Here is a 23,794-nt window from a genome sequence, read left to right as displayed (position 1 = left end):
AGCTATAATGCAGCACAAAAGCATGCAAGATTGAAGCCCCATACGGAGTTGTGTCAGCTAAAATGATCACTTCAAATCAGACTCATGTAGATTTGACGGTTGATCGACCATCCGATTATTAATATCGAATTGGATGAAAATCGTTGCTGCCAAAATCATGCCCGATCATCGATGCAACCAGTTTTGGGCCGATCGATCAGACATGCTAGTCAGGTGCACGGCGTGCACCAATCGCAAAACGATTAATGTGACTGAAACCTCTGCTGATGTCCCCCCCAATGTACATGTACACCCCCCACCCCACCCCGGTGTCCTTGCATGAATACTTTAACTGTCTGGTGTCCACTGCTGTGTCCGTACTCCTCTTCTGGATTTATGCCCCATGTGGTTGTCAGCACTTTGCCCGTGTGGCTGGCGTGTGTGTGTGACATCACACACACCCCTCATGCAGTACGCTGGCAACCACATGGGGCAAAAATGTTGAAGAGGAGTCCAGACACAACTGCGGTCACAGAACCGGTAGCTGAAATCAACTGGTCCTTTGCTAAACTGTATAAAACAAAACATTTTGTTTAAAGCATACCTGCACTCTTGCACAGCACACAATGAAAAGTCTTTATTCCACATAAAGTAGCTAGAGAAATGCACTGCACTTAGTTTGTTTAGCTACAGTAAAGGGTCCAGTTAGGGTCCTTTTTGATCGAATCCAAAAATCGGATAGTGACCATTTTACCGACTGCAACAGCACCGCAATTAACAAGTAAATCTCGATGCAAATTGTTTTTCCCCAAATCACCGGCCTGCACAATTTTTGGTTCATTTCCGCTTGTACCCGACTTGTACCACTCACAGCCAAATTGCAGTAATGGAAATGGAAGTGCTATCGCATTTTGCATGCAGTCGTGTTTCATAGTGGAAAATAACCCTCATCAGCAATTGTAAACCAGAGCAGTTGGCTCCCTGCCTGTACAAGAAATACTGACTCTTAACCCTTTCAGTGCTCCCGGGAAAGTGATACCAAGTTAAATTTACAGGTTTTTTTTTTTTTTAGGAGTTTCCTAAATCGTAATGAAAGAGGTTTTTTTTCCCCTAAAGGTTATCATGCTGTGGCTAATATTTTAGAGCGGAGAGGAAGTTCTGAGTTTAGATCCATTTTAGTAACAGAACACTGCACTCCCCCATGATCACAGACAGACACCATGCAATACCACTTATGAAAACTAAGAATTTTATTTTTACTTTTAAATATTTTCCAGTGTATAAACTACAAAACCAGCCACAGAAAGATGCACAGTGCACAGTGGTAAAGCGAAGTACTGTAAACAGCTAGAGCAGGGGAGAATTCACTGAGATATTTCCTAGCTACACAGCAGTTCCTAATACCAAAGCATGTCCAGTCAAGCATTCAACTAACCTACAAGCAATCATTTAATTACTGCTTTGTTAATAAAACACTGCCAAGTCTTCACAGAGTATGACAAATTTGCTAGGGAAATCCACAGGTGAAATATATAATTAAAATGGTAAGTGCACTAACAGGTACTCTTCCCTTATTATATTGTAATTGGGGTTGGCAGCAGCTATAAAATCAGTAAATGCATGTATAGCTATCCAGAACATCAGCCTCTTTACCCCTGTGGATGGTAACAGTCTTTTAAATTTGCTCTTATTCCCTCCGGCCACTAGAGGCTGCTAAATGCTGAATAAGGTGTTTGTCTCCTTTTTAACAAAGTGACCTAGAACTTTCAGCTCACAGGGCTTCATTATTTGTCTACTCATGTCCAACCCCTGTAGGGAGACAGGCTGCTGCTTATTTATGACAACAGAGCCAGATTCTCATCTCCTAACAGTGACATCTAGTGGTTAGAGTATGATGCTGCGGATACCTGCAAGCCCTGGTAACTGAATATAGAAGATGCAATTTTATCAGTTTAAAACATGCCAGTTGTCTGACCTGACTGCCATGGTTATCTTTTAGCTCAAACACTAAAGAATAGCAGACAGTGGAATTAAACACCTGTTCTTCATACTGCTCTGGAGTCAGTTATTCCTAAAGTATTTAAAGCAAATCTTAAAGGGAACTTAAGTGAGAAGTATATGGAAGTTGCCATGTTTATTTCCTTTTAAACAATACTAGTTGCCTGGCAGCCCTGCTGATCTATTTGGCCGCAGTAGTGTCTGGATCACACCAGAAACAAGCATGCAGCTAATCTTGTCAGATTTGATAATCGTGTCAGAAAAACCTGATCTGCTGCGTGTTTGTTCAGGCTCTATGGCTGAAAGTATTAGAGGCAGAGGATCAGCAGGGCTGCCAGGCAACTGGTATTGCTTAAAAGGAAATAAATATGCCTCCATATCCCACTTGCTTCAGGTGTCCTTTAAGTGAGAAATTCACTTCAGGTTCCATACATACCTAAGTAGAGGGAACGTTCTGGAAACCATAGAACCTTCCCGGTCCTCATTCCGTCCCGTTGTTCCTGATTGAAGTTATTGTCCTCCTAGGGCTTCAGCACACTTCAGGCAGCCCTTGAAAACACTTGTGTCCCATGTTGTGCATGCGTAAGCCAAGACTTCCATGGGAACAGCAAGGATGCACTCGTCTTCAGAACCATTGGGGGGAGCAAGTAGTTCCAAAGGCTACCAGAGGAGTGCTCAAGAGCTATTCAACCAGGGATGGCGCAGGAACGACGGGATGGACTGAGGACTTGGAAGACTCTATGGTAACCAGAGACTTCCCTTTATATAGGTAGGTATAAAACCTGAAATGAGTCTCCTCATTGACGATGGCAGATGATATTCGGCTACAGCTAGGATTTTTTGCCCCCCTCCATATTCTTCTCAGGCCAGAATATGCATTCAGAACAAATTCATAGCTGCTCACCCTCATTCACTTACAGCTGTCTACTTCCAGCCCCTTCAGCCCATTGGGCATACAGGAGGAGGTGTGACTGCTCTATCACCTGCAGCCACGCCTCTATGCTGATTGATAGCCTATCATGGCAATTAGTCTCTAGCATGGAGGTGTGGCTTCAGTTTAACTGGGAAGTGGGGGATTAGCAGGCACCTAGTTAGTGAGAGTTTATGAATTAGTGCAGCATAAAGCTTGTATTTAAAATTAAATTTTAAAAAATGGTGCTGAAACTCTTAAGGTGGACCTGAACTCTTGCACAGGACAGAAGAAAAACCTAGAGAAATGCACCCTATACGTATTTAGAGAGTTTAGCCTGTCTAATCCCCCCTCATCTGTGACCTAATCACCACTGTAATTTGATCTCTCAGGTGTGTCAGCTGGCTGCCACGACAGAGCAGCTTACTTGTAAACACAGGATGTCTGCTTCCATGAAAGCAGGAAGTAGACACTGACGGTTTATTGCAGGATTTGTATCCGCTGTAACAAAGAAATAGTTTCCCCCTTCATCCGTGACTTATCAACAGTGTAATTTGATCTCTCGGCAATGCAGCTAACAGGATGTTTAATTAACCCTATTCTTCAATGAAAGCAGGAAGTAGACACACTGCAGATTTATTACAGGCTTTGTATCACCTGTAAAAAAAATGTTTTTCTTTAAAGGTTATTATGCTGTTGCTTATCTTTTAGAGCAGAAAGGAAGTTATGAGTTCAAGTCCACTTTAAAGAGAATCTGTATTGTTAAAATCGCACAAAAGTAAACATACCAGTGCGTTAGGGGACATCTCCTATTACCCTCTGTCACAATTTCGCTGCTCCTCGCCGCATTAAAAGTGGTTAAAAACAGTTTTAAAAAGTTTGTTTATAAACAAACAAAATGGCCACCAAAACAGGAAGTAGGTTGATGTACAGTATGTCCACACATAGAAAATACATCTGTACACAAGCAGGCTGTATACAGACTTCCTTTTTAATCTCAAGAGATAATTTGTGTGTTTCTTTCCCCCTGCAGCTATCTTCCACTGAAGTGTCAGACTGTTTCTTCCTGCAGAGTGAAGACAGCTCTGCCTGTATGTAATTCCTCAGTATGTGAAAGCCCAGCCAGCTCAGAGGAGGATTTATCCAGCTTGTAAAAGATAATAGAGCAGAGAGAAGCTGCCATAATCTAAATAACACACAGGCAGTGTGCAGAGAGGGGCCTGGAGGGGGGAGATGCATCACAGAATCACAACACTGAAGAACTTGGCAGCCTTCCAGACACAGGCCGACAAGTCTGACAGGAGAGAGATAAGTTGATTTATTACAGAGATGGTGATAGTAGAACGTGCTGCAGTAAGCCAGAGCACATTAGAATAGATTTTGGAACTTGTAGGATGGAAGAAAACTGGATGAAATTTTTGTTACGGAGTCTCTTTAACGTGGAAGTCGAGTGAATTCATGGACTTTTACAGCTACTGCCCAGCGCAATTATAATTTGAATGTTTATAAATACACTTACTGTACAGTTACACAGCTCTACATTATAAATGTAACAGAATAAAAAACAATTGTACCCATCACCTACTTACAGAAGAGGGAACAAATCTGTAGCGTAAATCAGTGTTCAGCCTATTTCAGCCTACCATGGTACCTGCCGCAGATTCAGGCTGCATTTACATCTACACTGGTTTAGCAAAGCACACCGTGCCTTAAACGTTTACTACACCAGAAACTTACTGAATGGAGTTACATTTAAACTGGATTTTGCAAGGCTGAGTCTCTCACATGTCTACATTTAAACTGGATTTGGCAAGGCTGAGTCTCTCACATGTCTGCATTACTTAGGAACGACTGTAAAGCCCAACTGAACCCAAAATTGAACAATAGAAAATTATGAAAGCTCTCATGTTTATTAAATGTCAAGTGACTAAAAAAAAAGAAAAGAAAAAAGTCAGATACTCACCTATGGACAGCGCCTTCCCTCTCCTCTCTTGCTCCCCTCTTTGTTTCCGGGAAGCTTCGGAAGCACTGGTGTCCCCGAGTGCTTCTGAAGATAAGCGGCTCGATATTGGACAAACACGCTCAAGGCTCCCAAGGGCTCATAGATGTGTATTTGACCACTTGGTCAAAAAGACAACGGGGGTGACAACGTTGAAACAAGGGAAGCAAGAGAAGACAGGGAAGGCTCTATAGGATCCAGAGCCTTCCCTGTCCATAAGTAAGTATCTGACTTTTTTTAATCACTTTATATTTACTTTAAAAAAGTTTTTTCTTTACTCTGAAACTCGTGTTCAGAATTACATACTTACCTGAAGCCTCTGGATCCTATAGAGGCCTCCCTCGAGGTCCTCCGTTTTCTCGCCGGGACCCTCCTGTTGGTCGTGACCGTGCTCTATGCTTGCTGGGCCTGAGCAGTTTTTTCGGCTCACATGTGATGAAAAAAAATTATACTAATGGACATCTTTTGCATCTCTTCAAAATATAACCACCAGGTCTTAATACTTTGTAATAAATTGTACCAAAGTACTAAAATTGCATTTGCAATTAATTGCTTTGCAATTAAAATATGCAACAATACATTTTGTTCTAATTTTTTGAAGAATCCATTTTTTTTTGAAAGAGGGGAAAAAAAATGTTAATGCCTTAAATACCATATTATACCACATATTATACCAAAACAGCAGTTGAAGTGCGCACCAATGTCCAGTGTGATTTGCAGCGTTGAATAAGGTCTATCCACCATTCGGCAAACTGACCCATCTGGGCACAGAGATTTTTACAGTCATGTAGAGATACAGAATTGGGGACGGGCGAGCAAATTCACCAACTATTATTAGTTCTGGGTGTACTGATTCTGCTCTCAGTAGTGTCCAACTTTGGCCATTAAGTGCAAAAAGAATATTTTGTGATAAAGTCTTGCTGGTAACACTACCGAACGCTCTGGATTGCCAGCGATGTTACCAGCCGCTATACTGTCCGTCCAGAAATCATTGTCAAGTATTTCCCAATCAGCTCTCTCATCCAGTCTGCGTGCTGTGGCCAGGCTCACTGTCCTTACTGCTGAGGGGTCCGGGGACGATGGAGAGACTGGGGCTGAGGGAGGCGTGGTGGGATCCAGTGTCAGGACTTGGAACCATTTCCATGAAGTTGTTCTCGATACGTAAACTGGAGGATGAGAAAAGAATGGATGATGTCAGTGCACAGAAAGGATAAACAGAGAGAGCATGAACCAAAGAGAGCTGGTTTAAAGCAGGATTAATCTCTGTGTCAAATGATAAATAAATAATTCTGCATTGATTAAAAAGTATATACTGTATATGCACAGAGGAAGATACTGGTTGCTTGGCAGTTGGAAACACCTGTTATTTCCCACAATGCAACAAAGCTCACAGACAGAAAAATGTTAGGACCATGGTCATGACATCACACTGTGGGAGGGGTTTCACCACAATATCAGCCATACAGAGCCCCCTGATGATCTAATGGAGAAAAGGTAAAGATTTCTTGTGGGAAAGAACGGTTTCAGCTACTGACTGGGATAAAGTACAGTCCTGGGATACAGATCCTCTTTAATGGCTGGAACCCACAAGAGCTGTTTTGTGAGCATTTCTGGAGCGATTCAAAACGCTAGCGTTTTGCCAAAACGATCAGCTAATGTAAATGGATGGGGCAACTTCCACTGGAGCGTTTGCGATTCCTCAAATCGCAAACGCAGGACATGCAGCATTTTGGGAGCGTTAGCGCTTCAATGTAAAGTATATAAACGCTGGCTTAATCGCTCATTAAAACCTGCATGGAGCGATTTTGCTAGCGTTTTAACCTTACCACACACTGTAACAAAATTAAAATTAATTGAAAGGACCAATCAGACTTTAAAATGCTAATCGCTAATTGCTACACAATCGCTGGCAAATTGATACACTTTGTAAAATCACTTCCTAAACCACTCATGAAACCGCTGACAAACTGCTCATACAAAATGCTAGCGCTTGCGATTAGCGATAGCGTTTTGCAGTGGGTTCCAGGCCTAAGTGACTATCACCACCATTGAAATGTTCAGGGTCTATGGCTAAAAGACTCAGGATCGGGGGACAGCCAGGCAAATAGGTATTCAGTGTTCTCCCCAGGCTCTTTTGGCCGGGTGCTCCACCCGGCTAGTTTTGGTGAGCACCCGGCTGTCATCAGCTCACCTTCTCCTATGCTGTAAGCAGAGCTGCTCACAGAAGCACCTCTCTCTCATCTCACCCCACCCGGCTACTTTATGATGCCACCTGGCTGGAAAAAAAATTCTGGGGAGAACACGGTATTGTTTAAAAGGAAATAAAATATGTCAGCCTCCATATCTATCTCACCTCAATAGATGTGCTTTACACGCATTTTTTAAAGGGACTTCGAGCAGTGCAGAAACTATGGAAAGATGCATACTATTTTGAAGCTCTCTTTCTCCTCTTTCCAACGATATATAATTCGCCGCCCTACGCCTTTTAGTTTTCGCTATTTTCGAGATCGAAATCGCGGCAGCCGCGATTTCGATCGTGAAAATATCGAAAACTAAAAAGCGTAAGGCGGCGGTTTATGAGCTTCAAAATGGTATCCATCTTTCCATAGTTTCTGCACTGCTCGGAGTTCCTTTAAATGCTTTGATAGAAGCAAGCTTAGATCAGACTTGCTATTAGCCCCTGCGATGCACAGAGCTCAACTGAAGGCATGAACGGTTTCTCAGCAATAATGCAGCCTCACTTCAGGTTAATCCAGGACAGCTCATTTTAAGCATTTTTGCTTTGCTGGGGGTGGAAAATGTACTTTACGGTTAAGGCCGCTCTTGTGAGAAAACATGGCCAGACATTAAAAGGTAACATTTTTTACAATCTTTTTTACATTTTTTACCCACATATTTCTTACAATTAACAGTACAAAATACATTTCTCTGCTTTTGCCCACAGAGATATGGCCTTGTTCCCACCAGCAGGGGGTCGCATCACACCCTCCACTCCCTGGAGGGATCTGTCACTCAGAAAGATGGTTCTGCAACATTTTTCTGTGGCTGAAACTTTAATTTGAAAACTTGTCTCAGGACTTCTCTTCTTAATTTCTCACTTCAGCATAACTTCAAAACTGTGTCCTACTCCTGTGCCAGTGCACTTCCTGTCTACAGACCCCCCCACACTCCAACCATCTAATAGCGTGCATGAAAAAAGGGTGCCACGAAAAAAACAGCCCGGCTGGATAACGAAATGGCGCCTGTGGATAACAAAATCTTAACAATGATAAACATCGCTGATGAACTTGGTTAATGATAAATATCGTTTTAAAGACAGACGGGAGATAAGAACGTTAAAAATCATGACGTAATTCAACAATACAACTTAACATTACTCTCACACAGAACCCTCCCTCCAGTGGTGCCTTAAACTAACCACTCCCCCAGTGGTGCCTAACCCTAAGCCCCTTCTTCCCGGTGCTGCCTAACCCTGACCACCCCCCTGGAGGTGCCTAACCCTAACCCCCCCCCGTGGAGCCTAAGCCTAACCACCCCCTGGGGGTGCCTAACCCTAACCATTCCCTCCCCCCGGTGTTGCCTAACTCTAAGGGCTCGTTTCCACTAGTGCGGTGCGGAATTGCCGCGGAGGAAATCGCATGCGGGTGCGATTCCGCATGCGTTTTTTGCCGCGATTCCGAATAGGTAAGGGTATATGCAATTTAAACCATGTCACTGCCTGTGTAAATTAACATTGATTTTTATGCGGAATCGCATGCGAAATCGCGGGGAAAATGCATGCCAAAAACGCATGCGATTTCCCTATTAAATACATTGCGTACGATTCGCATGCATTCCACACGCAAGCGAATTCTGCGGGGTCTACCGTGCAGAAAAATCCTGCACAGAAAAACGCTAACGAAACCTGACAAGTGGAAACAGTCCCATCCACTTGTATTGCCTATGCGAATTCGCATGCGTTGTCTGCATGCGGATTCGCGCTAGTGGAAACGGGCCCTAACTGCTTCCGGGGTGGTGTCTAACCCTACCCGCTCCCCCTGCAGAAACGCCCTTTTACACACAGAAACAATAATATCTTTGATAACGTAAAATCTTTACATACAAACAAAATAATATGACAAAAACTATAACGTTGCGAGCTTCTAAAACGATAGCATACTTTAATGTTCTAAATGTTCTAATAAAAACTTTCATGTTGTTAACGATATTTATCGGGCGCCCTTTTTTCGCCGTATTAACGATAATTGCATTAGAGTCCATGTCAGCGCGCTTTTCGTCCACTAAGCGCCAGTGCCCTTTTTTCCTGCTACTATCTGTAATTTTACAGCTCCCCACTGCAAGGCAATGAAAGCCTATAGGGACTTTCATACTGACGAGGTACAGCGCGAAACTTTTTTGCAATACGCTTCCGCACACGTGATTGCATCGGCCACAGGAAATGAGCGGCACTTCCTGCTTGGCCAGCTGCCAGACCCCATGTACTAGCGGGGTAATCCTGGAAGGCCTGTTTTTGCCTGTGTGGTACCCGGGCCACACTGCTGCCACCAATCCACAGTGTGAAACCGGCCTTACTCTAGAACAGGCACGGGCAAGCTTGGCCCTCCAGCTTTTGAGGAACTACAAGTCCCACAATGCATTGCAGGAGTCTGACAGCCACAGTCATGTCTCATAAAGGCAAATGCATTGTGGGATTTGTAGTTCCTTAACAGCTGGAGGGCCAAGTTTGCCCATGCCTGGTCTAGAATGATTAGAAATGTGAATACAGCCCATCCCCCCGACCTTCCTGGGAGCCCAGGTATACTTTCTACTGGCTTTAGAACGCCCCGTAAACAACCATTCCGCAGAGCTGCACCTGACAGGACTAAAGATGTTGCCACCTATGATCAATTTCAGGAAAGATTTTACAACGGGCAAACACGGACTAAATAATTTATAAATAAATATTGTAAAAAAATAGTAATTTTATTCATTACATTATTTTCACTATGGTTCCTCTTTAACAAGCATCTCATTTCTGGCCACAGAAACAGAACTTTGAGAACATTAGGCTTGCAAACATACACCAGCGTGCGCACTTTATGATAGAGCAGGTCAGAGGTATTCTATGTTGGCGGAAGGACGTGTGACACAGGTGGCAGGATGTTGTGTTGTGAGCATGGCGTGGTCGCTAGCACAAGTCGCCTCAACTGTGATGAGGGGAGCACAGTGTTTAGTGCTTCAAGCAAACGACGCAATGATGGTTCCTCTCCCCTCTAGGCCAGTGATGGCTAACCTTGGCACCCCGGCTGTGGTGGAACTACAAATCCCATGATGCATTGCAATATTCTGACAGCTCTAAGCATAACTCGGGGAGGCAGAGGCATGATGGGATTTGTAGTTTTGTCACAGCTGGTGTGCCAAGGTTAGCCATCACTGCTCTAGGCTAAAGCTCAAATAAGCACAGCCTGCGAGACTATCAGCACTGTGAAATCCCAGAAGGAAATTGAAATACAAGAATGCTTGACTCTGCTCTGCAGTAAATTGTACGCAAACGTCTATACGCCATGAACTTTAAAGGAGTACTATTACATATATGAAGCAGCTGATGTTCAGGAAACAAATTACTTTTCAAGCAGTGGGTCCATAATAGAATGTTGGCATAATGGTAAGAACGTGAAAGCAAAAATAGCTTGTATGCCTAACTCACAGCCTGGAAGTGGATTGGGTAGGAAAGCCACAGAATAGAGAGAAAGGGGAAGCAGAGGATGGATGAATGTAGGAAATGGGCTAGGACAGTGATCTGCAAACTTGGCTCTCCAGCTGTTAAAGTCCCACAATGCATTTGCCTTTATGAATCATGACTGTGGCTGTCAAGTCTCCTGCAATGCATTGTGGGACTTGTAGTTCCTTAACAGCTGGAGGGCCAAGTTTGCAGATCACTGGGCTAGGAGAATGGTAAGATAATCTCTCTTGCAAGGTAAGGAACTCTTGCGCAAGTTAAGGGTCTCTCGCACAAAGTAAGGATCTCTCATGCAAGGTAAGGGTCCTTTGCACACAGTAAGGATCTTTCATGCAAGATAAGGGTCTCTCGCACAACGTACAGGTCTCTCACGCAAAATAAGGGTCTCTCATGCAAGGTAAGGATCTCTGGCACAAAGTACCGGTAAGCATCTCTCATACAAAGTAAGCATCTAACACACAAAAGGTCTGCCAACTTTCTATCAAGGTAAATATATTTGTTGCTTAAAATTGTGATAATTTGAAACCAATATTAATATGTTCTAGTGGGGTTTTGTGCTGTGTCTAGTTGAATAGGTTTGGGAACCACTGACCTAAATGAAACAAAGGTTTGATCGAATGGAAAATAACAGACATCTCTGAGATCATACCTGCCATCGATAAGTCTATGGACACTTCCAGATAAGCCATTGCCTTTCACGGCATCAGGTACATTATTTAGCTCTTCTAATTGTGTGGGAATGTCACAGCTCTCTAGGAATGTCTGCACGGTCTCCTCTACTGGCTGATCTGCTCTTCCCTTCGGAATGCCACCACTGGCCTCCTGGTCTTCTTTAGGTGACAGATCTCCCGTACTCCTAACATCAGTGATGGCATCCTTGTCCAGGAAATCATGGCTGCTGATGGACACAGCAGACACACCGTGGTTGGCTTTGGCTCCAGTGCTGGTTCCCATAGACTTGGAGAGGACTTTCAGCTGGTGGGAACTGGACCTGTGATGTTTCTTCTTGTGCTTTGGCTGGGATGCTTGGTTTTGCTTGATGAAAAATTCACAAGACTCCTGCAAAACTCTTCTGCTCTCAGCAATAGGACTAGAAAGAAAGAAATTTAGAACATAAAGGTACATGGAAGAATCATAATGAATAAAAAAACAAACACATTTCGATTTTCAGAAAAATATAGATTGCCCAGCAAGCTCTTGGTGAACCAGAACTCCTAGGAGTGTGAAGGCAGAAAGAGATCAAAAATCCTCCTTACTAAAATGCTATGCAAAACAGAAGTTTGCCTCCTTAAAACAGAAGTATGCAGTGAGTTTTAAGGTGTCCCACGATGCATCACTACTTATTATGCAAATTATCTATTTGTTGTCCCTGATAGCTAAACACACCTCCAGAGCCGCTGGAATGCATCGATGTGTCCACTTGTTAATATTACAGAGCCAAACTACCCAACATGCATACAGAGTGTTTCGGATTGGTTGATCCTCATCAGTGCATGGCATCAATTTTTATGGCTCTATGGGGTAGGACTTGAAACACCCAGAGTTGAAGATTGCCCAGCAAGCTCATGGCTCAAGCCCCTTACATATTCTTTTGAGTTCTGTAGTCTGTAACGCTGCAAAATGTCCTCTTTTGTGTCCTCAGAGTGGTGGCATGGCCCTTCTGCTTCATTTAGCTGGTGACAATGGCCTTTCCAGCCCCCAACCCCTAAACCTTGCTATTCACTGTCAAAGAAGAGTGTAACTTTAGCTATAGCAGCTAAGGAGTGAAGTGGGAAGGAGGTTGGGGAGTTACTGCCACTTCTCCCCTGTCAACCGTCTAACCCCAACTGATCCCGTTCTCTAAAAGTCTCCTTCCTGCTGTCTAATTCTGACCCTCCACCAAAGCTAACCCTTTTCTGGCACCTAACCCAACCATCCCCTATACTGGGAGGAGGTGCCCAAGGGTAGTCGTAATGTGTATCTCATGTGGTACAATAAATGGTAAGAGAATCTTACCTTAAAGAAACAAGTTTCAAGGATAGGGTGTATAAAAAAACCCAAAATGTATTAAGCAAATAGGACAACGCGTTTCCTGGTGAGAACTGCTTCATCAGGTCAACTAAACGTGCCTTTGGGAAGATCCTTAGGATATCAGCCCTGAACGTCTGTCTGTTTTTCTCTCCTCTACAAGTCTGCATCTCCTATACTGTTAACCCATTTCTAATGCCTATATCCCATTACCGACAATCCAACACCTATCCCTAATTTTACACTATTATCATTTTTTCCGATGCCAAACCTTAACCTTCAAATTCTAACCTCCCCCTTGCCTACATCTAAGCCTCCTATACAACACTCAGCACTAACCGATTACTCACCTTTAGCCATCTTCATGCCGGGTCCCGAATCCAGACAGCAAAGGCCAAGATCTTGACAGCCACTTCTTCCACTATATATGAGCAGAGCAATGGAGCCCAAGCCAACCTATTGCTTCCCCAAATCCCCTGAGCACCAGCTCAGCAGTATTATGGTTGAGGACAAGCACCCAAACCAACCACTTTGCCACAGCCAACTTTGGGTAGGTTGGTTCAGACTGCCGGATGCCTGAGTTCTGGTTAACCGGGATTTTACTTTACAGTTGCAAGAAAAAGTATGTGAACCCTTTGGAATTATAAAGATTTCTGCACAAATTGGTCAAAAAATGTGAACTGATCTTCATTTAGATCACATCAATGGACAATCACAGTCTGATTAAACTAATACCACACAAATAATTAAATGTTTCCATGTTTTTATTGAATACACCATGTAAACATTCACAATGCAGGTGGAAAAAAGTATGTGAACCCCCAGACTAATAAAGACACTGGTAAAAAGAGTGGCACTCTTCCAAAGTAGGGATAAGGGTGCCCAAGCCTCAAAAGATCCTCACACCTCTGGATCAAATCAATGTAGAAAGCGTATAGGAGGCTGGCACTTCCAAGCGTGAAAAAAGCTCTTTTATTGAAACATTAAAAAGTGGTAATACAGCGACAGCCCGCTGTTTCAGGTATCAGCCTTTCTTCAAGCTGTTTCAACCACCCCAGACTAATGACATCTCCCAGAGCTAATTGGAGTTAGTTGTCAGCCAGCTGGAGTGCAATCAATGAGATGAGATTGGAGGTGTTGATTATAGCTGCCCTGCCCTATAATAAAAAAAAAAAAAAACACACCAGTTTTGGGTTTACTTTTCCTGAGAAGCATTGCCTGATGTAAATGATGCCTCGCACAAAAGAGCAAGACCTACGATTAAAGGGGCCCATACGCCTAACGATTTTCCCGCCGATATACAGCCGTACAGTGATCGAAACGGCTGTGAAATCGCCGCGCACACCGCTGACAGAACGATCGTTTTCTGTCCGGAATCGATCGTTCCGGTCGATCCATCCGTACGGAAGATTTTTCTTGGTTGCTGGCAGGTCGGGAGTGCATCGTTAGCGGCGTTCGAATGCCCGATGACCGACGCAATACAGCGGTAATACATTACCTGCTCCAGCCGTCGCGAGTCCCCTGGTCTTCTTCTTTGCTTCGGGCTTTGGGCTCAAGAGCTACACAGAACTTCCTGTCCCGGCAGGAAGTTTAAACAGTAGAGCGCCCTCTACTGTTTAAACTTCCGCTGGACAGGAAGTTCAGTAGCCGGAGCGTGGCGGGGCCGGAGCGGAGAAGAAGACCAGGGGACTCGTGCCAGCCGGAGCAGGTAATGTATGCAATGGGGGAGGGGCGGCTGCTCCACAGATTGTGATCGGTTATAGGCTGAAATCGATTCACAATCTGTTTTCAGTAAGGTGGCCATACGATCCCTCTCTGATCAGATTCGATCAGAGAGGGATCTATCTGTTGGTCGAATCTGATGGCAAATCGACCAGTGTATGGCCACCTTAAGAATTGTTGACTTGCATAAAGCTGGAAAGCATTATAAAAGTATCTCCAAAAGCCTTGCTGTTCATTATTCCATGGTAAGACAGATTGTCTATAAATGGAGAAAGTTCAGCACTGCAGCTACTCTCCCTAGGAGCGCCCGTCCTGTAAAGATGGCTGCAAAAGCACAGCGCAGAATGCTCAATGAGGTGAAGAAGAATCCTAGAGTGTCGGCTAAAGACTTTCAAAAGTCTCTGGCATATGCTAACATCCCTGAAGCACACAACACTATGTGTGGAGAAAAAGAGGCACAGCACACCAACATCAAAACCTCATCCAGTTAAGTATGGTGATGGGGGCATCATGGTTTGAGGCTGCTTTACTGCGTCAGGGCCTGGACGGATTGCAATCATCGAAGGAAAAATAAATTCCCAGGTTTATTAAGACATTTTGCAGGAGACTTTAAGGCCATCTGTCCACTAGCTGAAGCTCAGCAGAAGATGGGTCTTGCAACAGGACAACGACCCAAATCATAGAAGTAAATGGCTTAAACCAGTGCTGTCCAACTGGCGGCATGCAGTGGCAGCGCTACAAAGCCACCCGAGTCCCCAGAGCTGAGAAGACTTTTTTTTTTAAAAACCCCTTTCCCTCATGCTGCGGCTGCTGAAATGTACGTATTTACAGCCGCCCCTCGTTCTCCCCCGTGCTGCCGCTGCCTCTAACACACCTCAGATCAGTGGCGAGCAGGAGATAGGAACCAGCCAGACCGGCGCATAGCAGCTGCGCAATGAATTCAAATGCAGGAAGTGACATCATCGGTCACGTCCAGCAGTTACAGTCCATAGTAGCCGCGCGGTGGACCTCAAGAAAGCAGTTTACACCTGACATCCGAAGAATATTGCTGAACTGAAATAGTTCTGTAAAGAGGAATGGTCAAAAATTACTCCTGACCGTTGTGCACAACTGATCTGCAATTACAGTAAAACATTTGGTTGAAGTTATTGCTGCCAAAGGAAGTTCAACCAGTTATTAAATCCAAAGGTTCATATACTTTTTCCACCTACACTGTGAATGTTTACATGGTATGTTCAATAAAAACATGGAAACATTTAATTATTTGTGTGGTATTGGTTTAACCTGTTCTGTACCAGCTGTCTCTGGCCCCTTAAGGACCAGAGACTGCGGCGCTTACCAACCAATCTCCGCGCAGTCCCTCCGCTCTAACTGCTCACCCATAGCCACAGGTTTCTCTCTCTGCCGTCTCTATGACAGCAGAGAGCTGTGCGCCGGTCAGGAGCCGCTTTCATTGGCTCCTGACCCTGTCAATCAATGTAAGCCAGTGGGATTGGTTTACAATGATGACAGGGTCAGGAGCCAATAAAAACGACTTCTGACCGGCTTAGAGACGGCAGAACGAATGTACTGCGGAGGAGGGAGAAAGGCACGATCGACGGGAGCGGTGTGACTGCGCGGCGATCTACATTCTGTCAGATCCACGCTGCCACATGCAGGACGTAGATTTCAATTGCATCGGTTTGGAAACGGTTAAACAGACTGTGACTATCTTTTGTTGTGACTTAGATGAAGATCAGATCACATTTTATGACCAATTTGTGCAGAAATTCATATAATTTTAAAGGGTTCACATACTTTTTATTGCTACTGTATATTCTGTAAAGGCGATACGGAAGATAATACTAAATAATAAAATTACCTATGGGGGACTCTTTGCCCACTTTATTTGGCCCGCTGTCACTTGTAGTTCTACTCCTGACAGTTGTCTCACAATTTATAGACAAGACAATTTTTACTGACATATTTCTTGCACGTGTAACTAACAGGGATTTTCTATATCATCATTGGTACAGCCAGCCATAACAGACGTGGTGCTACTGTGTACCGATAAGGCTTCAGACGTCTGTAGCGGTCTCAGTGGACGGTGAAACAACAGCCATATAGGAAGGTACATGTAAGAATTCTGCCAGCAGCTCCAGGGGATGGTATAAGGTTTCACATGAACAACAAGAGATGTCAGGGACATACAAAATATGTGCTGATTAGACAGTGCAGGCGCACAGCACTACATGAGGTTTATCATCCCTGCTCTAGGCAGACATGTGTCCCGCTGACACTGCCTGGAAACCCGAGCACAGCACACATACCAGAGCGCAGGAAGTACGCCATCTCTCTAACAAATCCCCATTCAATGCAGCAAACCGCACATCGGTCTGTCTGCAGCCTGGGCTCATCAGCCAATCAGAGGGCCAGGAGAGCAACAAGCGAGCCTTGTGGTATGTATGCCACAGCACCTGGGTGTCCAGTCACTGCCTGCAGCCCGGCCAACTGTAACCATGAAAATTACGTTTAATAAAAACCTAACTTGTGAGGAAAATGTAAGATGCAAACCTGTCAGCCAATATCCTACCACTAGCATCCTTAAAGTGGACCTGAACTGAGAAAGTCCTCTCTGCTCTAAAAGATACACAGCAGCATAATAACCTTTAAAGAAAACCATTTCTTTGTTACAGCGGATACAAATCCTGCAATAAACTGGCAGTGTGTCTACTTCCTGCTTTTATGGAAGCAGACATCCTGTGTTTACAAGTAAGCTGCTCTGTCGTGGCAGCCAGCTGAGAGATTAAATTACAGTGGTGATTAGTCACAGATGAGGGGGGGATTAGACAGGCTAAACTCTCTAAATACATACAGGGTACATTTCTCTCTGTTTTCCTTCTGTCCTGTGCAAGAGTTCAGGTCCACTTTAACCTCTTGAGGACCACGTGCTTAAACTCTCCTAAAGACCAGGCCATTTTTCACAAATTGGGCCACTGCAGCTTTAAGGCTTCGCTGCAGGGTCGCACAACTCACAAGTGATTTCCCCATCCTCCCTGCTCCCCATTTTCTCCCCACCAACAGAGCTTTCTGTTGATGGTGTCTGATCACTCCCCCAATGTTTGTTTTTTTATATAAATATTTATATCATTTATTATTAAATAACTATGCTTTTTTTCCTTTTCCCAGTTCTCCCTCCCTCCCCCCGTCAGCCGATTACAGCGATTGGCCTATCGCGGGGGATCGCTCCTAAGTCCTCCATGGGGACAGCCGAGTCCCCAGTACAGCGCTGCCTTAGATCGCAGCACTGTACAGTCTAATTAGACGCCGTCAAACAGTTTCTGAGCCGCGATCGCTGCTGGGAGACTGAAGGCGGAGCAGAGCTCCGTCATCGAAGTGGAGATGCACGTGCATTGGCGCGCACGATCTCCTGCAAACCACTGCTCCAGGACCTTACGCCAATCGGCATTAGGTGGTCCTTGGGCTGGCGCCGCGTCAACGATCATCGGCGTGGCGCCGTCGTCTAGTGGTTAAAAGAAAAATTAATCAGCCTTGCCGTTTTACGAGCTTTTGACTTAAAGGAAACCCGAGGTGAGAGTGATATGGAGGCTGCCTTATTTATTTTCTTTTTAACAATACCAGTTGTGTGGCAGTCCTGATCCCGTGTCTTTTAGCCATAGACCCGGAATAAGCATATGCAGATCAGGTACTCTTACTGGATTAGCCATATGATTGTTCCAGGGTTTTGACACTACGCCAGTAGATCAACAGGAACACCAAGCAACTGGTTTACAAGGAAATATATATGGCAGCCTCCATTTCATCTCACCTCAGGTTCCCTTTACAAGGTGGAAGAATCATGTATACAGGCAATCCCCTACTTACAAACAGGTTCCGTGACGGGAGATTATAAGCGGAGTCCTGTGTTAAACATGGTGAAACATGGATGAATTATTTAGTTTGGGACACCTTTGGAATTGGACATATACTGTAGTTACTAGTGTAGTGTAGTATAATCTATGTTTATTGGCTGCTTTTAATGTGCTTGTAAGGGTCCGTTCCCAGTACGTATGGATCCTGCATTCGAGCATCATGGGAAAACGTTGCCCATTCTATACAATAGCATGCCATCCAAATCCTATGCCGTTGGAATTCTGGCCAGCATGCAGCAGTTATTCGTAGCACACATTCAAGTGCCTGTAGCTTGGCATGGCCATCGTGATTCGGCTGTGGCTTTGCACAGATGTTGCGTCTGATTCAGAAATGGACACGGCACACTGGAAATACGCCCTAAAGTGTTTTAAAGGAAACCTGTAATAAAGAAAAGTGCCCCATGGGTGGTACATACCTCGGGAGGGGGAAGCCTTTGGATCCTAAACAGGCTTCCCCGTCTTCCTATGCAGCACTGATCCAGTACTGGCTCACTTGAACAGCAGCATGCGGCCATATTTACCTCTGTGCTCCAGCGCAGAACCAGCTTCCCCCTCTGTCTCCGGCAAAAACAACAAAGCCCGATTGGATCTGCTCTACTGCGCAGGCAGACCTGATCAAGCTATTTCCGCCGGAACCAAAGGGGGAGAGCTGGTACTGTGCCTGCGCTGCAGCTCAGAGGTAAGTATGGCCGCGTGCTGCAGCCGCTACTGCGCCTACACGCAATATTTGGGGATTGCCAGCTCTGGTTTGGGGCTGCACAGGAGGACGGGGAAAGCCTCATTAGGATCCAGAGGCTTTCCCCTCGTGAGGTTAGCATCCCCCAAGGGTTGTTATTTTTCATTACAGGTACACTTTAAATTACTTGTAACAGTTTGTACAATACTGTAACATTTAACAATGCGTAATATGTTGGCGCTTTATAAATACAATAAATAATAATAATAATAATAATAATAAAAAGCAGTATTGTATATTGTGTACATGAAGGCAACGTATCTCTGAAGCATTGTAACTTGAGTCGGTTATAAGTAGGGGGTCTGCCTGGATGTGGAAAGTTGTACATTATTATATCAAGGTTTTCCCAAGGTCTCAACTGCTACCTGGCCTAAACTTCTGCAATGAAACGGGTATAAAGTGAATGCACCTCAAGACACAATAGCGGCACAGGATAATCAGGGCCGGTTCTTGGATGGGGCAAGGAGATCAGTGTGCCTTAGGGCGGCAGCGCCTTGACAACCATGGAAGTGCACCCACTGTGAGAAGCAGACGGCTCACTGGCCGCCCAAAGTGCCCATTTCTCTCTACCTCCCTCCATAGCACTGTAACCATGGAAAGGATGCTGGGGGCCGCTGCTGGAGAGTGACGTCAGCGCTGAACGCATGGAGCTAGTGAGCGAGCGTCCTCTCATACACAAAAGATCCTGATAACACGCACACTCTTAATGAACCAAGTTCAATGTTTTAATCAAAAAATCGTGACACATGCCATTCCATAGACCAACGATTCGTTTCGGGGCCCCGTGGGGTCCCCTTTGTCAAGGCAACAAAACACAGAATGGTGACATTGTGCAAAGCAGCCCAACCACTTATAAGCAATCCCTCAAATCATAAGCCACTCCCCCCTCTCATACATGCTGCTCGCCGGTGCAGAGGGGGAAAGCCACAGCCACTATGAATGAATGGAGGGAGAGAGATAGAATGGGGTACTCCGGCCAGTGGGCCGCTTGCTTCTCACAATGGAGGCTACATACAGCATATATAATATATTTCTTATATAATTCCTATATTTGTATAGCACTTTTCTCCAGTCGGGCTCAAAGCGCTTGCGAGGCAGCCACTAGAGCGCAATTAGTAGGCAGTAGCAGTGTTATGGAGTCTTACCCAGGAACTCCTTACTAAAGAGTCGCTGGCTTACTGAATAAGAAGAGCTGAGATTTGAACCCAGGTCTCCTGTGTCAGAGGCAGAGCCCTTAACCATTAGGGACTGTTCTCACTGGGGCAATTACCACTAATCGCTGAATCACTAGCGCTTTTTAAAGATCTAGCGCAATACTAATTATATGGCAGTATTCTCACTGCAATTGCAGTCGATCTCATGATTAGTGGAAATCGCAAAACATGGTGCATGCAGCATTGTTCCGCGATCCTAGAACGATCACAATTAGAATGATAAAAAGCACTAAGAGCGAGAGCTCAAAAATCGCGAGAGCATACAGTAATTTCACCGGGATTATCACAGTAAATTCACCAGTGCAAAAAGCTAGTGCTAATCGCTAGCATTTTGTGTTTGCTAGTAAAAACGGGCCCATACACACATATATATGTATGTATATATATATATATATATATATATTGTGACAAAGTGGATAGAAAGTATTTATGCACTTTGTCTGGAATGGTAGTAGATGGGAGGTATGTTGCACCCAGGATCCGACGCTACATGCAGTAGCAGCTCCAGAGTTTGTGTGGCTTGGTTATGTGAATAGCTAAGTCTCACTATTGGGCTGGAGCTGACCAGAAGCAAGGCGGGTGGGTGCTTCTGGTCGTCCTATCCTGGGTGGAATTGCACTCCGGGTTTTACCTCAACTGGTCAGCTTCACAGCTGACACATAAAAAAAGGTGATCACTTCCTGGTTGGGGTGAGTGTGTGTGAGCAGCATGGCTGCTAGTCAGAGACTCTGACAAAACTGCTGGGAGTTATCCAGGATTGCATTATTCAAAAGCTACCATTTTTCATATGGACTTTGCATGGAAAGTGCTGTTTGAAACCCGCTGCATATTAAGGTTTGCTTTGCTGTGGACTTACTGTCTTTGAACTGTTTGTGTCACTTTGCTGTGGAATAAAAAACACAAAGTTTTGCACTTTGAAACTGTGTCAGAGCCTGCTTCACTGTCTGCCAAGCCTACCAGTTGATGCTAGTCCCTCACAATTGGTGCTCGGATGCGGGCAAAGTGGCAGAGTGAAATGCAGTGCTCTTAAAGGGACAGTGCCATCGATAATCGTTTTCAGCTCCTTGGACTGAGAATCTGTACAGCAGAATGGAGGAGTTAGTCAAGCAATTGGCACTGGCTACTATTGAACAGCGGCAAACTAATGCAGTCCTTCAGCAGCAAACAACAGCTATGCAGGAGCAATCTAAGGAAATGTATGAAAGACTGGCTACAGCTGCAGAGGCTGACAGAAAGCTTCTGACTGAGGTTGTACAAAAACTTGCTGAGCGAAGCTCAGAGGCCCAAGCGGGTGTCCCGGGCAATGCTGGCTCTATCCGAGCTAGTTGTTTTCTTCAAAAAATGACACCGCATGATGATGTGGAGGCCTTCCTGCATACGTTTGAAAGGACTGCAGAAAGGGAGGCCTGGCCTAAAACCCAGTGGGCAGGGTTGGTAGCACCTTTTCTGACGGGCGATGCCCAGAAAGCCTATTTTGACCTTGCCCTGGAAGACGCCAAGGATTATGACAAACTGAGAAATGAAATCCTGAGACGTCTGGGTGTCACGCCGGCCGTACGGGCCCAACGAGTACACAGTTGGGAGTATTCACCGTCAAAGTCTCCTAGGTCCCAGATGCACGACTTGATTCATCTGATGAAAAAGTGGCTTGGGCCTGAAGTGTTAACAGGTCCTCAGATCGTGGAAAGAATCACTATGGACCGTTTCTTGAGAGCGCTTCCTCAAGCTTTACGGAGATGGGTGAGCCATTCGAATCCAAAATCGGCAGACCAGCTAATCGAGATGGTGGAATCCTACCTTGCTGCTGAGGAATCCCTGGCCTGGTCGACAGCTCAGCGAGCCCCAGCCCCAAAGCCGTCAGCTCCCAAGGCAATGGGTAAGACTAAACCTGTGGTGTTTGGGGGTGTAGAAGGGGAGCGTTATGCTTCAGAGGGACTTAAAGGGTTTGCTGGGAAGCGAGTGGGACTTCCCTCTAGAAACCCAGGACTTATACAATGTTGGCGGTGTAACGAATGGGGACATATTGCAGCTAACTGTCCGCTTGCTATGGAGTGTGACCATGCTCGCAGACTGTCTTTCTTTGCTCTAACAGTCTGCCAGGGGAACTCTGAGTCACATATGACTGTGGTCAAGATTGCTGGTAACAGTGTGCATGCACTTCTGGACTCAGGCAGCCTTGTGACACTGGTCCATGGCAGTCTTGTAAAGAGTAACCTGCTTGGTGAACGGCACATAGCGGTTCTGTGTGTTCATGGAGACTGTAAAAAGTACCCCACTGCTGTTTTACCCCTGGAAACAAACTGTGGAGTGGCCTCTCATGAAGTAGCAGTGGTCCCAAACTTGGCACACAGTGTCATTTTGGGAAGAGATTTTCCCCTTTTCTGGACCTTGTGGGAGGGGCAAAAACAATGCAATATGAAGTTGGAATGTGTATCTGAACCTCCAGTATTATTGCCTGTATGTGAGCAAAATGTGTGTAAAAATGATGAGGAACTCAGAGGTGATGCTGTGTCTTACCCTTTAACAGTTATGGCAGGTGAAATAGGGGAACCTGGGGAAACAACCAGTGAATCTCCTATGCCAGAGTGGGAGGTCTCCCGAGAAAATTTTGGTACTGCCCAAATGAGGGACCCTACTCTGGTTAGGGCATGGGAAAATGTAACTGTAATAAATGGTGTGAGTCAGGCTCCAGGTGCAGAGGGTGAGTTTCCACATATGGCTGTTAATAATGAGTTACTGTATAGAATTGAAAAAGTCCGAAGTGAAGTGGTCGAACAGCTTGTGGTTCCTCAACCTTTTCGCCAGCTAGCCTTAGATCTAGCACATAAACACCCTCTGGGGGGTCACCTGGGGGCTGAAAAGACAAAGGATCGGATCTTACAAAGGTTCTTTTGGCCTGGGGTGCATGGCGATGTAAAGAAATACTGTGAATCATGTCCTGAGTGTCAAATGTCTGCTCCTCTGCCACATTTCCGCAGCCCCCTCGTTCCATTGCCTATCATTGAGGTACCCTTTGATAGGATAGCGATGGATCTAGTGGGCCCGTTGGTTAAATCTGCCAGAGGAAACCAATACATTTTAGTTGTCTTGGATTATGCCACCCGCTACCCGGAGGCAATTCCATTGAGGAACTCCTCCTCCAAGACAATAGCAAAAGAACTGTTTCAGATGTTTACTCGCACTGGTATTCCAAAAGAGATCTTAACAGATCAAGGGACACCCTTTATGTCCAAAGTAATGAAGGAATTGTGTAAAGTAATGAAAATCAAACAGTTACGTACTTCAGTATACCATCCACAGACGGATGGTCTGGTAGAACGATTTAACAAAACACTAAAAAATATGCTGAAAAAGGTAGTGGAAAAAGATGGCAGGGACTGGGACTGTCTCCTGCCCTATCTATTGTTTGCCATTAGGGAGGTTCCCCAGTCTTCCACGGGGTTCTCGCCCTTTGAGTTGTTGTACGGACGGCAACCCCGTGGTATACTGGATATAGCCAAAGAGACCTGGGAACAAGAAACCACTCCCCATAGAAGTGTAATAGAGCACATTTCCCTTCTGCAGGAAAGGATAGCAGCAGTGATGCCCGTGGTCAGAGA

General features: G+C 45.0%; 1 protein-coding gene across 1 annotated transcript in view; it reads right to left on the bottom strand.

Annotated features, from left to right (window-relative positions):
• Positions 1 to 1,211: 1,211 nt before the first annotated feature.
• The window catches only part of FZD6 (frizzled class receptor 6), a 118,240-nt gene continuing 95,657 nt past the window's right edge, over positions 1,212 to 23,794 (bottom strand). Inside the window, exons 6-7 of the mRNA XM_068237765.1 lie at positions 11,255 to 11,695; positions 1,212 to 6,052 (exon numbers count right to left, since the gene is read on the bottom strand). Of these exons, the coding sequence (XP_068093866.1) occupies positions 5,905 to 6,052; positions 11,255 to 11,695 (589 nt within the window). The 3' untranslated portion in view covers positions 1,212 to 5,904. The remainder of the gene's footprint in view (positions 6,053 to 11,254; positions 11,696 to 23,794) is intronic.

Source organism: Hyperolius riggenbachi, chromosome 5, assembly GCF_040937935.1.
Source record: "Hyperolius riggenbachi isolate aHypRig1 chromosome 5, aHypRig1.pri, whole genome shotgun sequence".
Taxonomy (NCBI): domain Eukaryota; kingdom Metazoa; phylum Chordata; class Amphibia; order Anura; family Hyperoliidae; genus Hyperolius; species Hyperolius riggenbachi.
The sequence above is the reverse complement of the archived record's forward strand: the minus strand, read 5'-3'. Positions and strand labels throughout refer to the sequence as shown.